The sequence below is a fragment of the Pungitius pungitius genome, chromosome 6, assembly GCF_949316345.1.
Source record: "Pungitius pungitius chromosome 6, fPunPun2.1, whole genome shotgun sequence".
Classification (NCBI taxonomy): Eukaryota; Metazoa; Chordata; class Actinopteri; order Perciformes; family Gasterosteidae; genus Pungitius; species Pungitius pungitius.
In genome coordinates, this window is record NC_084905.1 from 14,959,630 (window position 1) to 14,972,616 (window position 12,987).

The window sequence follows — 12,987 nt, forward strand, 5'->3', positions numbered from 1 at the left end:
TTATAACCCCATATTTATATTGTGTCCCTTGGGTGTGGCCCGACCTTCAGTTTGGGAACCACCGAATTAAACAGTATACACGCTATCTTAAAGTAGCTGAACCTGGACAATAATTGATTAAGAATAACAATTCAATAAGAACGACCATCAAATGATATCATTATGTGTTATTGGGTACTTTCGAGGCCTGCACAAAACTCTACTATATATACAGTGGGTGTGTGATCTACGCCTTTGTATCACATTATAGAACAGAAAACTCGACTCTTTCGAAAAAAAGACATTTATTGCTACATTATCATTTCAACACATGCCTGACGGCTACTTCAAACTGTACACATACTGTACATGTTATGAGAGGAGTATTACAGATTGTTTTTGAATAATATGTATTATTTGTTCAGCAGAGAGATAAGCAAACAGACATACATTATTCTGTAATACTGTATTGCTCAGAGCATGACATGTAGCTACGTCTAGCGAAACTGCACAAAAGGTCTTTTCTGTGTAAAAGTAAATAGACGTTATGAAATTCACAATATTTGTATAAAAGATAAGTTACATAACTTAGAAAAAAATGTAATGTTCTATTCAAAACTTAAACATGCAAAGAGCTTCGACTACGTCTGAAGAGGAATAATTAGACTGAGAAGAGGAGGGATTCTGTCCACCGGTGTGCCGTTAAGTGTAATCCTGTTAACAGTCCTAACACACATTTGTAACAAATATACAGATAACAGATTATGCCCACGAGTTAAAAGAACATTCTCGGAGATCTGTTCCATTCACAGAATGCTCAGCCTCCTGCAATACTTGGACAAACACTCACACACTCACACACACCACAGGACAAGTGGAAGCTGTGGTCTGAACACACAGATGTGGGAATGTCGGTCCTCTGAGCTCGGTGGAAATCACGAGTGTACATGTGGTAAATAGTGACATACTGTAAAAGTCAGTACCAAAGTTATGTATCTGGCTCTGCAAAAAAAAAAAAATCCCAAACTGCAGATGGTCCCTTGTCACTACTGGGTTTCATCCTTTCAGATATAATCAAAACAGACAGATAATCAGAAAATATACAAAATATGTACAAAACATCTGCAGTGTACAATGCATTTGTCTGTTACAAGTACAGTTTAGGCACAAAGTTAGACGATGATGATTGTTCAACGGAGGGGGCCGAATTCAGAAGAAATGCTGGACCTCCAAAACAGCTGGTTTCTGGGATTCTCTTCACCCAACATCTGAGACACGGAGACAATAACCAAATTAGACAAATATTAATGTGGACTTCTTTCCAACAAGGTAGAAACAACCTCTTCCCTCAGGCCGCCTCTCTGGAGAACAACAAATCAATCAGACGTTTTACTTGAGTGAATAGCGTTGATGTTATCCACCTCATGCTGGATTTGATGCACTTATCAGATGATCAGAGGTGGCCCATGGGGTTTGTAGCGACTGTCCCGCTGGGATTGAAAGCGAGATGCATGGACTGTGGATCGCTCATGACTGCGGACGCCTTCTCCTCCTCTCTCCTCCGCAGACATGCTGCCTTTGGGTTCAGATTCCTCTCTGTGGGATTCAAGAAACAATAAGTCAGTTCGACCATTTCCTGAAAAAGAAGCTGAAGATGCGCGGTAGTATGTGCTTCTCTTTTTCATCCTCTGTAAAGTGCAAATTGTTCCAGAGTTCCACTTCTGGTGAACCTTTTGGGAAATATCTTGTTAAGCATTGGCTGTTGACATAATAGTCATTATAGCTCCCAGTGAACCACTGATTATTGTTGTGACAAACTGAACACTTGGGTGGCGCTCGGGAGATTAATCAGAAAAAAAAGCCAACTAAACTGCCGCCCAAGTGGTTCAACTAAACACATGTTCAGAGTCTGTAACCGGCCGGTTAATCTGCTGCACCGGCGTTGTAGGTTGTAGGAAACACTGACCTCTGACTTGCTGCTCCAGGCTGAGGATCACTGACACGGCCTGGTGCAGCACCAGCAGCTTGGTCTGGGGCTTCTCGCTCTTCAGGTGCAGCTCACACATGTGACCCAGCTCCTTGAACGCCTCGTTGATGTCCCGCACGCGCAGACGTTCACGGGCGTTGTTGGCCATCCTCCTGTCGCGCTCGCGCTCGGCCTTCTGCTCCGGACTCAGGTCCTCGTCCCCATCCTCGTGGATACTACAACATCAAAGAGACAAATATGAGAAGATGTTGCTAAGGATGCTTAGGAATCGATTTGCGATTCCAAAACCAATGTTTGGTGTAAAGTGGATCTAAGAGCTTTAGTGGGGCATAAGATTCGAGTGATACTGTGGATTTTTCTGCCCTCTGCTGGTCAATGAGCTGACATCATGGAATTGAATCTCCTAACTACTGATGATATACTGGATAGTTGTATGTTCTGTGATGAGGCGAATCATTTTTTAAACAGGTCAGAGGTCTATTAGTAAAAAAATGTTAGTCAAGTGATGCACTCGCACTTTTCATTTTCAATCATTGTCTATTATAAGAAGACAAAACAAAGACAAAGGACCAGTAAATCAATTGTTGCTGGAGGATTGTCCCCATATGTCAAAATGATTTTCCCTCAACTAGATAATTGATAAAAAATAAAAAGAAAGATGTGCTCGGGGATCAGCGCTGAGCATCTGAAGTGAAACTAGAGAAACCAGAACCAACACTCAGATGAATCTGTGATGTTCTCCAGATAGACAGAAAGATGGTTTAAAACCTCAAGCTCATTTAAAATCTAATAAAAGGCTATTCTCCCACATCAATGATCCGGTCACAAAAATAGAGCAAAAAATATTATATAATAATATCATTAGCTTGTAAGCATGCATTTTCTCCATTAACTGGTGTAAACAATTAATTGAAAAAAAAATCAAAGTTGCTGCCCTTGTTACAAATAATAGTTCCTACTAGGTGGACCATACCGACGTTTGTACCTTAGCCTATTTTGTATTTGAGTCTTAATGGCTACCGTGGGAGGATAAAAAAAAGACCCCCCACTATCAGAAAAACACCATCCTACATTGATGTCTGGTAGCTCCTCTGTTTTCGGCTCATTTAATTAACTGTAACATGAAGAAGAAAGATGAGGCAGCGCTAAATAGGCTCGCCTGGACACAGCTGCCCTTCACATCGGGGGGTCTGAATGTGTTTTAAATTGGTGAATTTGTTTTAATCTGCCGTGCTACTTCCCCTTCACAGTTTTTTCTGACCCGCTAAATTCCTGTTTTTCTTTCACCTGTTACTTCCACTGTTTTCTTCTTGTGTTTTGAGTTCGCTTTCATCATCTGATCTCTGGCTGTCAGAGCTGTGACTGGTGTGCATCATCTCTTCCCTTTCCCTGCTTTCCATCTTCAGCTCCAGATTACTCTGAACTCCCAGACCTCCTGTGGGACATCGCACAATTTTTTTTTTTAAAGTATATGATAAAGCTGCAAGAGCTTTTAAGTCTTTATGGCTCAAAGGTTCAAAAGTTCAGATGTGGAAGGTGAAACACGCAGCAGCGTCTACCTGCACCCTGCATGGGCTGAAGAGGCGTCCTCTGCCTGGCTGGGTACGGGTGGCCGTTGGGTGTGCGGCTCTGGAAGGCTGAGTGGTTGTTGTTCATATTAACAGCTTCACCCTTCATGACAGACGAGGAAAGGGGTGGGATAAGATATGGTGTTGTATAATGTGTTGGTGGGACAGCGAGCATGGCTCCGTCCCGTAAAGAAGATCTATACCATTTTATACCATTTTTAGAACCAACGGCAAACGAGTCACAAAAACCCAGATCCGCCCCCTGGTTTCCAACGTAACACCAACGTCGATCTCCGGCTCCACAGAATGAATTTAATCTCAGACAATCTTAATCCTTGTCTTAAAACTGCTGCGCACTCCCTACGTACGCCGTTAATTCTCTAGACAATGACTCACTTCTAACAGACACATCATTTGGAGAAATAAAAGTAAGTGAATTTAATTCCCCCCTCCCCCAAAGGATTAGATTTTTTTTTTTTAAACCTATTCCCTTGCATATACTTCCACTCCAGCTGGGTCAAAATCCCCTGGTCTGCTGAGAACATGCTGGAATGGGATTTTTTTTTACGACGCGAGCGTCCCCTCGTCACCCCGCTGTGGAATTAGAGTGCGCGCGTACTGTGCTCTCTCCACACAAGGGCAGCGCGTCACAGCTCTCTCCCATTGTGCTCAGTTTCCTATTTCAAGGACAACAACCTTTACATGAGGAAAAACATGCCGACGTAGCGGGTGGAAAATTCCTGTAACTGAACACCATCACGCGCACACACACACACACACACACACACCAACACACGCGCACACACGCAACAACACACAGATTCCATAGACGACCGGCCTGCCCTTTCTTAAAGACTTCAAAGGAGTGGTTGTTAACCATGGCCGAGGCGTGGCAGGTGAGCGGCAGGCTGCTGGCGGGTCCCAGGTGGCCGTGGAGGTTGTGGTTGAGCAGGCCGTGGATGTCAGAGGGCGGGCCGGCCGTGGGGCCCACGGCGTGGTTCCTCAGGACGTGGATCACATCGTCCAGTCTGTCGAGCCGGTCCTCAACCTGAGACTGTAAACGCAGGACACTAGATGTCAAAAGTGGCTTTTTTGTTTTCCCAAATTTCAGCTCTTTTGTTTTTTAAGCCAGCAGCCAGTTAGATGCTAAATATATAAATTATGCTCATTATCCATATAAGACAGAATAATATTAAACCCTAGACATGTGATATGAAATCAGATCTTTACCAATGATATAAGTGAAGACTCATAGTGTGGTGACACTGGGGCCCGGGGCCACATGTTGGTACCTGAGAGACAGAAACCACCATATTAGACCACAAAGGGGTTGAATAACACAGAATGTACAGCGGGAGGCGTTGCTCCAGATTACCTGCATGTTCAGCTGCGTTCTGCAGCGGGGACGGAGACCTCACCGGTGTGGACGAGCTGGAGGGGAAGCTGCTGCTGGTGTGATCGGGGGAATAAATCTGGCAGCATACAGCAGAGAGACAGAAGGAGGGGGGGGAGGGGAGGAAGGGGAGGTGGGGGGGGGGGGAGAGGGAAGGAAGGGCTCCTTGTCATTTCCGCGTGAGGTTTTACAGCTGCTGCCAACAACGTTCGGTGCAGGCCCATAACGTGAACTAAACTCATCAATTCTGGTCATTTTACTAGTCAGCAGCCAATAAAAAGTCCACCAGCGAGAGCTCAGCCCTTTGTCAATACGCGCTGGTTTGAGACAAGCAGGGACAAACCCCTATATTCCTTTGTAGCGTTACACCACCGACGCTCCGCTCTGGCTGTTTGAACATAACACGGCATAGATGAGCCGCTCTAATGGGATTGAGGCGTTGCATACTTACAGAGGCCAGAGCTTTGCCCAAGGTATCGCCTGTCTGTGACCCTCCCGACACATGTCCCTTGTTCCCTGAGACTGGAAGAAAAACACACCGGTTGTGAATGAGCACAACAGAGAGTAGACACGAAAGACATTTTGTCCACCTGCTCACCTGTTGAATTCTCGGAGGCGTTGACTGACGGAGTGTGTGGCGCTGTGCTGTTGCGGTGAAAAGTGGACATTGGCGGGAGAGCCCTGTTCATGTCAGCAGCCATCACTGACTGTGGGGAGTAGTCCTGAACAGTAAGCAGACACACATCATCATTATTATTATTATTGTTTTTATTATTATTATCAGAGGGGGGGTGAAACGATGTGCCGCAAACATCCGAAGGTCCGGCAGGTGAATCTCACCAAGTGGCTGTGCTGCGGTGGCTGCAGCATGCTGTAGCTGCCCGGCTGTGTTTGGTGCGTTGTGGCTCCTGCCGAAGCACCTTCATAGCCCTGCTGGTTCAGCCCATTTACAGCGTTCCAGATGTCAGGCGAGTTGCTCATCCCTTCTAAAACAGGTAACGTTATGTTAGAGCCTGCACAGGAATAGCATCTCAAGCAGCCATTTGTGAAGCTATATGGCGAATATGAAGCCCTATGTTTCAGTCAATTTATATTTCTGACGTGATCATCTTTGTGGCTGAAAGGAATTGAATCTTAATTCTAATTTTTCTATGCCATTGTTTGACTGTTTTATCCTTAATACTAGAATATGTAGATGGACTGCAAGGAGGATGGTTTCAAGGGCTGTTTACATTAAATTCAGGAAATTATGAACATATCACAAAACAAAACACTTCTATCGGTTCCATTATTTGTCATTATAAGCCTAAATATATGTAAATGTATTGGAATATTCATGATTTTCTCAGCTCACCAAAGAAAGTGCTTGCAAACACATTGCTGTGCGCCTTGGAGGAGGCATGTGAAGATGAGTTCTGGTTGATGTCGTCATTAGAGGGAGACTGCCCATAAACCTAAAGAGAAGAGATGATTTAAAGCTTTGCTGATTGTGAACTATAACATAATGCATACAAACAATTATTTTCTACCTGTCTGGAACACTCAAACTAAACCCTTCTGGCACAACGGTGTGAATACTGTGAGCGTGAGCTGAAGCAACGGTATTATAAAAACAAAGCAGAGAGCTGATGCACACTTAGAGCTATTGCGATAATCCATAAGCTGCAGATCCATGCACCTCCTCATCCGGATTTAGGAACCATTCACCATGAGAAATCCCAGCCTTAATCATGATCAGGTTTGGCTGGATTCGGAAGACTTGGATACAATTCCCTCCCCAATATAAATTAAATTACAGGCCTCCCCCTACTGAACGAAACCAGACTGAGAACGCGGTGTCTCCCTAATGATCCCCTTCTGGAGAAAATAAAATATTGTAAATAGATTTTTTTTAAATGTACTTAAAGATACCGTTGGTTTTAATGGTAATAGCAAAAGGCTGAAAAACCGCACATATGCACACAAACAACCCGACACATGCTCACTCGCTCAAACACACCAAGAGGTCTGGGCTGCACCTGCACCTCCCTCGACTGCTTTGATGTGCCCCAGGAAATGAAAATAAACCTCCCTGCACAGCATCAATGGGGTGTCAGTTACCCGGACGACAAGTTCTGTAAAGCAGGCTATTAAAGACTCTCTCGAGTATGCTTTTGCGAGCACATTCACAGGCGCACACACACACAAATAAACACATGCTCTTAAGCCCACACACACACACACACACACACACACACACACACACACACACAGCCGTGACCCTGGCTGGCATGAGTCCCATGGTGATTGTGGGCCAGGCCAAACAGAGGAGCCCCTGCCGACACTGGCCCCGTCTGAGCCGCCATGGGCAGCATATGGCGGAGGATAAAGCCAATTGTCCTCCTTACCATCAGCATAGCAGGCGACCCGTTAATAATGGTCACACCCCCGCCCCAGCACGCCCTCTGTGGCCCCCCGCTGGAGAGGGGCCGTCACCATGTCATTCTCTTTTAACACAGCATTGATTTAGGAGCCATCAATCACTGCATCACAAATGATGAAGGGACTTTTTTCAACAAACAAAAAACACATTTAATAGAGGATTGAAATACTATGAAACCCTCACATTGGCTTGAAGTAATCATTTTAAACACAAGTCCTTTTTGACAATCAGTTAGACGCATTTACAAACTTCCTATAATCCAGAAATGTGACATCTATGTAACAGACAGCTGCACTGTTTTCCCCAATTGTAAATGCACAGAGCATTAACCATGCTAGATGAGTGAAATATCAACTTGCTATTCAGGGCCTCGGCTGTGCTCCACCACGGCCAACTCCAGCCACATGCAACCAATTTTCTGCCTCTGTGATCCACGATGTCTGGATATGGTTAGTCTCACAGAGATCAAAGCTGCCTTTGATAATGGCAGCAGCGGTGGAGGGACCGCGCTGCTCTGACATAGCGGGGTTAAATCAAATAGAAAAAAGCAGCAATCTGCTTCATGTCAAGATGTTTTCTGCTGCTAGGCTCGACTGCACGGTGCTTAGAGAACAGGAAGCACGGGTCTCACCGGTGCATTTTAACACCAGTTTGTTAAAACAAGTGAGAGAGGTGTTACTCGGGGATGAGATTCATGGCAGTGCTGTGGGTGCTGGAAGTATTGTGAATTAAGTAAGTAATCAGGATTAATTGTGGTTTTTATTGTCTTAAAATGGCATAACTGCTGTTAGTTCCAACCAAACAAACGAGTGACCAATGGGCATCTTGGAGATTTCTTAATCTTACACAAACTCTTGTCCTGGATTAACTCAGGCAAGTCGTAAACAACTGAACTTTACACAAGAATAAACCTCATACCCTGTGCACAACTCCCCCAAGTAAGTGACAATGACAGATTCATCACAAATCATAAATGAGCTAACCCTTTTCCTCTCTCTCTCTCTCTCTCTCCCTCTCTCTCTCTCTCTCTCTCTCTCCCTCTCTCTCTCTCTCTCTCTCTCTCTCTCTCTCTCTCTCTCTCTCTCTCTCTCTCTCTCTCTCTCTCTCTCTGAGCCACACACAAAGAGAAAGACTCACAAACACGCAGATGAAACCAGCTTAGTTTCCAAACAAATATTCTGTGGAGAGCACAAAACAGCCCCGCCAGTTCTAAAAAAAACCCGCCTCGATAAAAGGTGTGTGAGCAAGAGGAGAAACACGTTAAGTTATTACACGTTGGTTCTCACTTAAAGAACGTGCTGTTCAACCGTTATTAACAAGTAAAGACGAAAGAAGAAAAAAAGGAGTGTCACTCTTACTAAATCAACAGAAAAGCGCAACACCGGAGAAGAGGACCAAAGAGTGCAACAGCATCATCCCGTTGACATGTGTCATGTCTCCTCTGAAGACAAATAGCACCGTAACACAGATAATAACGCTACTCACCGGCTTCACGTTGTAGCAGTACATGAGTGAGTTGTTGCCTGTGCCGGACACAGGGTGAGCGCAGTACATAACTCCGTCTGGTTCAGCCCGCGGTTCTTTTGCTCATGTGTATGTGGTCCACATGCACTCCTTCCCCCCGACCTACCCCTGCTGGTCATGCGGCTACCCGCAGACGACTTATGCAAATGAGGGCCGGACCATTGCGGGCTCCGCGCGGGGGGGATGTGGCCAACGGACGATGCCATCCTCGCTCGCGCAGGCCCGTTCCGCTGTTGTGTTATAAGCACTTCTTTAAAATATTTAATAGAATAAACATGGTCAAGTTGTAGTTTTTAGCGTTTGTTGTTTGTTAAATATTAATTCATCTGTGCGAAATGGCATTATGAAAATAACTTGATCAGGTCAGGGAATTCCCCCACCCAGGCATGATCAAACACCTTGACCCCACCGGGGAAAAAAAGAGGATAAAAAGCCATAACGTGTGTTGTTCAGCTGTCATCCTCTCCCTATGTCAATCCTGTGTTTGTGTGAAATCGTAAGCAAGCAAGCTCGGAGGCCCTGATGACGACATGAAGATTACCTCCTGTTAGACAGGTAGAGGGTTCCAGAAAACAGAGGCTGTCTGACCTACATGCACAAATAGATCTGAATCTTTAGTTTGTAGGCACGTGTGGTGTACTTAGCTCCTCCAGCGGCTAGGTTTAAAGTTATTTATAAGGTGGTCTCTCTGTGCGATGCTGATGCGGCTCATTTAAAACAGTTCTACTTCCTGTGCGAGATTTATTCCACTGTCAGCTGCCCTGAAACTGCTGAAACGGCCAGTGGCCCACTGCATGTGCAAACAAACAAACAGACGTTTAGAAAACTCTCATTCGGAGGTGAACTGCTCATGTTTAAATACTTGGAACAGCCAGAATAGAGAGTGTGTAAACAGTACACAATGCTGGCCTGCTGTATTTCCTGCAGTATTCACTTTGTTACATAAATACGGTTTGCCACGAAGGAAAAAGACACACTGCTGTTGTTCAGACCTGCAATGTGCCACGCTGTCCTGGCAATGCTTTTTGTGCTCGAAAGACCTCACAAGAACCCAAACAAATAATTTCCACTGAGCCGTGTGGTCTTTATTGTGACACTCCAGTGTTTACTTTGAAGCCACATGTTACAGTGTCTGGAATACTGCCATAATACCTGTTTCTGTGGAAGTTTTTAACCAAAAGTATGCTGTGGTTTGCCAGGATCTGACTTTTAAGTGGGTGTTTTTTAAAACTAGTCAACCTGCGTTAGTGAAAGAAAAGGATTCCCATGTAAAGCACCGATGGTGTGAAGCATGTGGACTATGAGGAGGAGACCCGTCTGTACTTGGGGAAGAGCCGGAAAGCAGAACAAAGCAGAAAAAAACACACTATTTTTCTGCTGGTCTCAATCAGTCGGAAGGTGAGCTCTGCACTGCACTCAGCTTTCTTTAAGTCTAATCCCTCCATCCACGCTAGCGTTAACTGGGTTAGCGGGTCATCTTCATCAGACCAATCATTTGTGAGAACTTCCTTCCTTATTGAGCAACAGTTTCTGTCCAAAGATTACAATTCCATTGACTCAGGATGGATGTTAAATGAGGAAATGTCTCTAAAAGTCTTTAATGAACAACAACATTGAGAACTGCCACAAATAATAGTGATTCAGGACCACCAGAGGCTACTGAATGACCTTTGCCTCTGACAGAGATCAGTTCCCCTAGCTGACACACTAAGAATGCAAGACACTCAAAATGACACACACACGCACACACAAACACACACTTTAAGTAAATGATCCCAGAGCAAATATATACAGTCCCCTAACCCTGAACTTTGCATCAATCTTAGTTAATTGCAATCTTGTCAGGAGTGTGATTATTCAAACAGGTAAGGCAAATGTTAATGAGTTTAAATTTGCATATCTTTATTTTCCCATGGTTGAAATGTCATCGGTTATGACGCTCTACAATGAAGAATGTCACTCCTGATGGCCCCCCGATACGTTGTTGGCCATTAAGAAGCCGGAAAAAAAAGCAACTGAAGGGGGCCGAAGGGACACAAATAAGGAGCCGGGCTCAAAATGAGAGAAAGGAAATGGAGACTTTTCCATGCCAACAAATAAAAACGCATGCAGGCAGTCAGGCCATCGTAGCAGCCCACGATAATAAAATGTAATTCTGTTAGTAGACTATATCAGTCAGGGGCATGAAATCTGTTTCCATTCTATTTCGATGTCGCCAAACAATGAGAACGACAATAAAACATTTGATAAAACCCTTTGAGTTTGAAGTCCTGGTTGTTCCTTTGACTCTAAATGATGCTGTTGCGCATACTACGCCCGCGACACACACTTTTAGTGTCGCTGGCATATTGCTCATCGTCATGCGCCTGATTTGACATGGCTTAAATTACTATCTTCCTGCCAGTGATTGGCATTCACACAAGAAGGGGCGAGTGGGACTGGGGAGCAGATGGTGACATTCCACATGACCAAACTGATCAATCAGCATGCTGGGACGCAGGTGCAGCACAGGCGGGCAGCACCACACCATCTATTTTGCCATCTACAGGGCACAAACACATGGGCACCAATCGCGGCACCCTGAGGGGCTGCATGCTCCCGAGTCCCGCTGCGCCAAGGTTGATGACATCAGAATTTCCCATCCGCTCTTCCAAAGGACGCCAAGAAAATAGAGAAGAAGAAGAGAAAAAAAAAAGAAGAAGAAGAAAAAAAGATGCTGTTTAAATTCTGCAACAACGCTGCGGCCCGTGAGAGTAAGTGACGTCAAAGGCAGGGACTCCCACGTTTCAGCCTGGCACTGAACCGATGAACCAAGTGTTAAAAAAGTACCTTCGCAATTTGGAAATAGGAGTACTATCTTTGGAATATAATAACAGTATTTGAAGAGGACATTTTCAATCATTTCTGCTTTTTTTGCAGGCGCAAAATAACATCACCTTATTTTCTGATGCAATTAATCTGCCGGTTGTTTTTCCAGTTAGTCAATAAACAAAATGAGGTCTACCTAGAAAATACAATAAAAATACTGTTTATAATGTGAAAAACTAAATTCTAGAAAATTCTCCAAAAACCATGAATCAAATAATGAATCTGTTGTCAAAATAGTAAGTAATTAATGTTCTTTTAAAGGACTATTTATCGACTAATCCTTTCAGCTCTAATTTTGTTCCAATCCATTTCTTTTTTTTATACTTGTATTTTCATATCCAATCCATTTCAACAAATTTTCTTAGTGAGCTCTCAAATACTGGAACAACAAATAGGTTACAGGCAGAATTTCTGATTGTACTCGACAAATATAATTTGCTTGGTTTAAACTGTACACCTTCACATCAATGATATCATCTTACACTAGTATGGTTCTTCTAAAGCAGTTTAACATATCTGTAAATATTCTCCTTTCAAGGATATGTATGTGAATGTACTACTATGCACATGCGTGCGTGTTGCCTGTGGAGTTTGATACCTGCTGGCGTGACTCTGGACTGAGGATCTCCTGCATCTACGGGATAAGACCGCAGCACGGCAAGCTGATCTTATAGTCTGGCCTGAGTGCTGGAAGAAGTGGGGGTTTGTAAGAGGATTGGAGCAGCCGTGGCTGCCTGGTGCACGTGAGAGCTCACCGACCTGTGCACCACGGTGCCCTCGCTGTCCCACATTCATCAGAGTCAAAGGAGAAGACGGGTGGCTTTAAGGACACTGCCGGTTTAATGCGGAACCGGCATGAATTCCAGGGAGCGGCTAATTAAGTCTACAAAAAAACAAATAAGTTGTGTTTGAGGGAATGGGATTAAGTGTGCAACAAAACCCAAAATGTATACATTATGTAATTTCACTTCTCTTAGACCACAATAAACAGTAAAAAAGAAATATAACATTGAGTATTTGTTGGTCCATGTAAGCTTTGTCTTCATGTATTTATTTTTATACGATGTGTGGTTATATATTAAGTAGGAATTTCCCCTGTATGTGTTACAACATAATGTGAAATATATCATCTAAAAGGTAATATTTTGCGTCAAAATGTGGATGAACAATCAAAGTAAACTTACACATCTATGGAGAAAGAAAGCTCAATTGAGATAGTGTAAATTGTGTCCACATGGTCACAAAA

At 44.0% G+C, this 12,987-nt stretch overlaps 1 protein-coding gene across 2 annotated transcripts; it reads right to left on the bottom strand.

The window, feature by feature from the left end:
- Nucleotides 1–267: 267 nt before the first annotated feature.
- LOC119196547 (transcription factor 12-like) lies at nt 268–8,992 on the bottom strand. 2 transcript variants are annotated; one of them, XM_037452324.1, is made up of 13 exons: nt 8,835–8,992; nt 6,282–6,381; nt 5,768–5,910; nt 5,526–5,649; nt 5,379–5,449; nt 4,910–5,006; nt 4,765–4,826; nt 4,412–4,588; nt 3,526–3,637; nt 3,254–3,401; nt 1,946–2,181; nt 1,401–1,575; nt 268–1,247 (listed from the first exon to the last, which is right to left on the bottom strand). In XM_037452324.1, exons 1-12 carry the CDS (start codon nt 8,901–8,903, stop codon nt 1,433–1,435), a joined length of 1,482 nt encoding a protein of 493 aa, XP_037308221.1. In that variant the 5' UTR covers nt 8,904–8,992; the 3' UTR covers nt 268–1,247; nt 1,401–1,432. The 2 variants fall into 2 exon arrangements, with proteins under 2 accessions (XP_037308221.1, XP_037308220.1); XM_037452323.1 differs by having other exon boundaries at nt 5,768–5,913.
- Between the last annotated feature and the right edge of the window lie 3,995 nt (nt 8,993–12,987).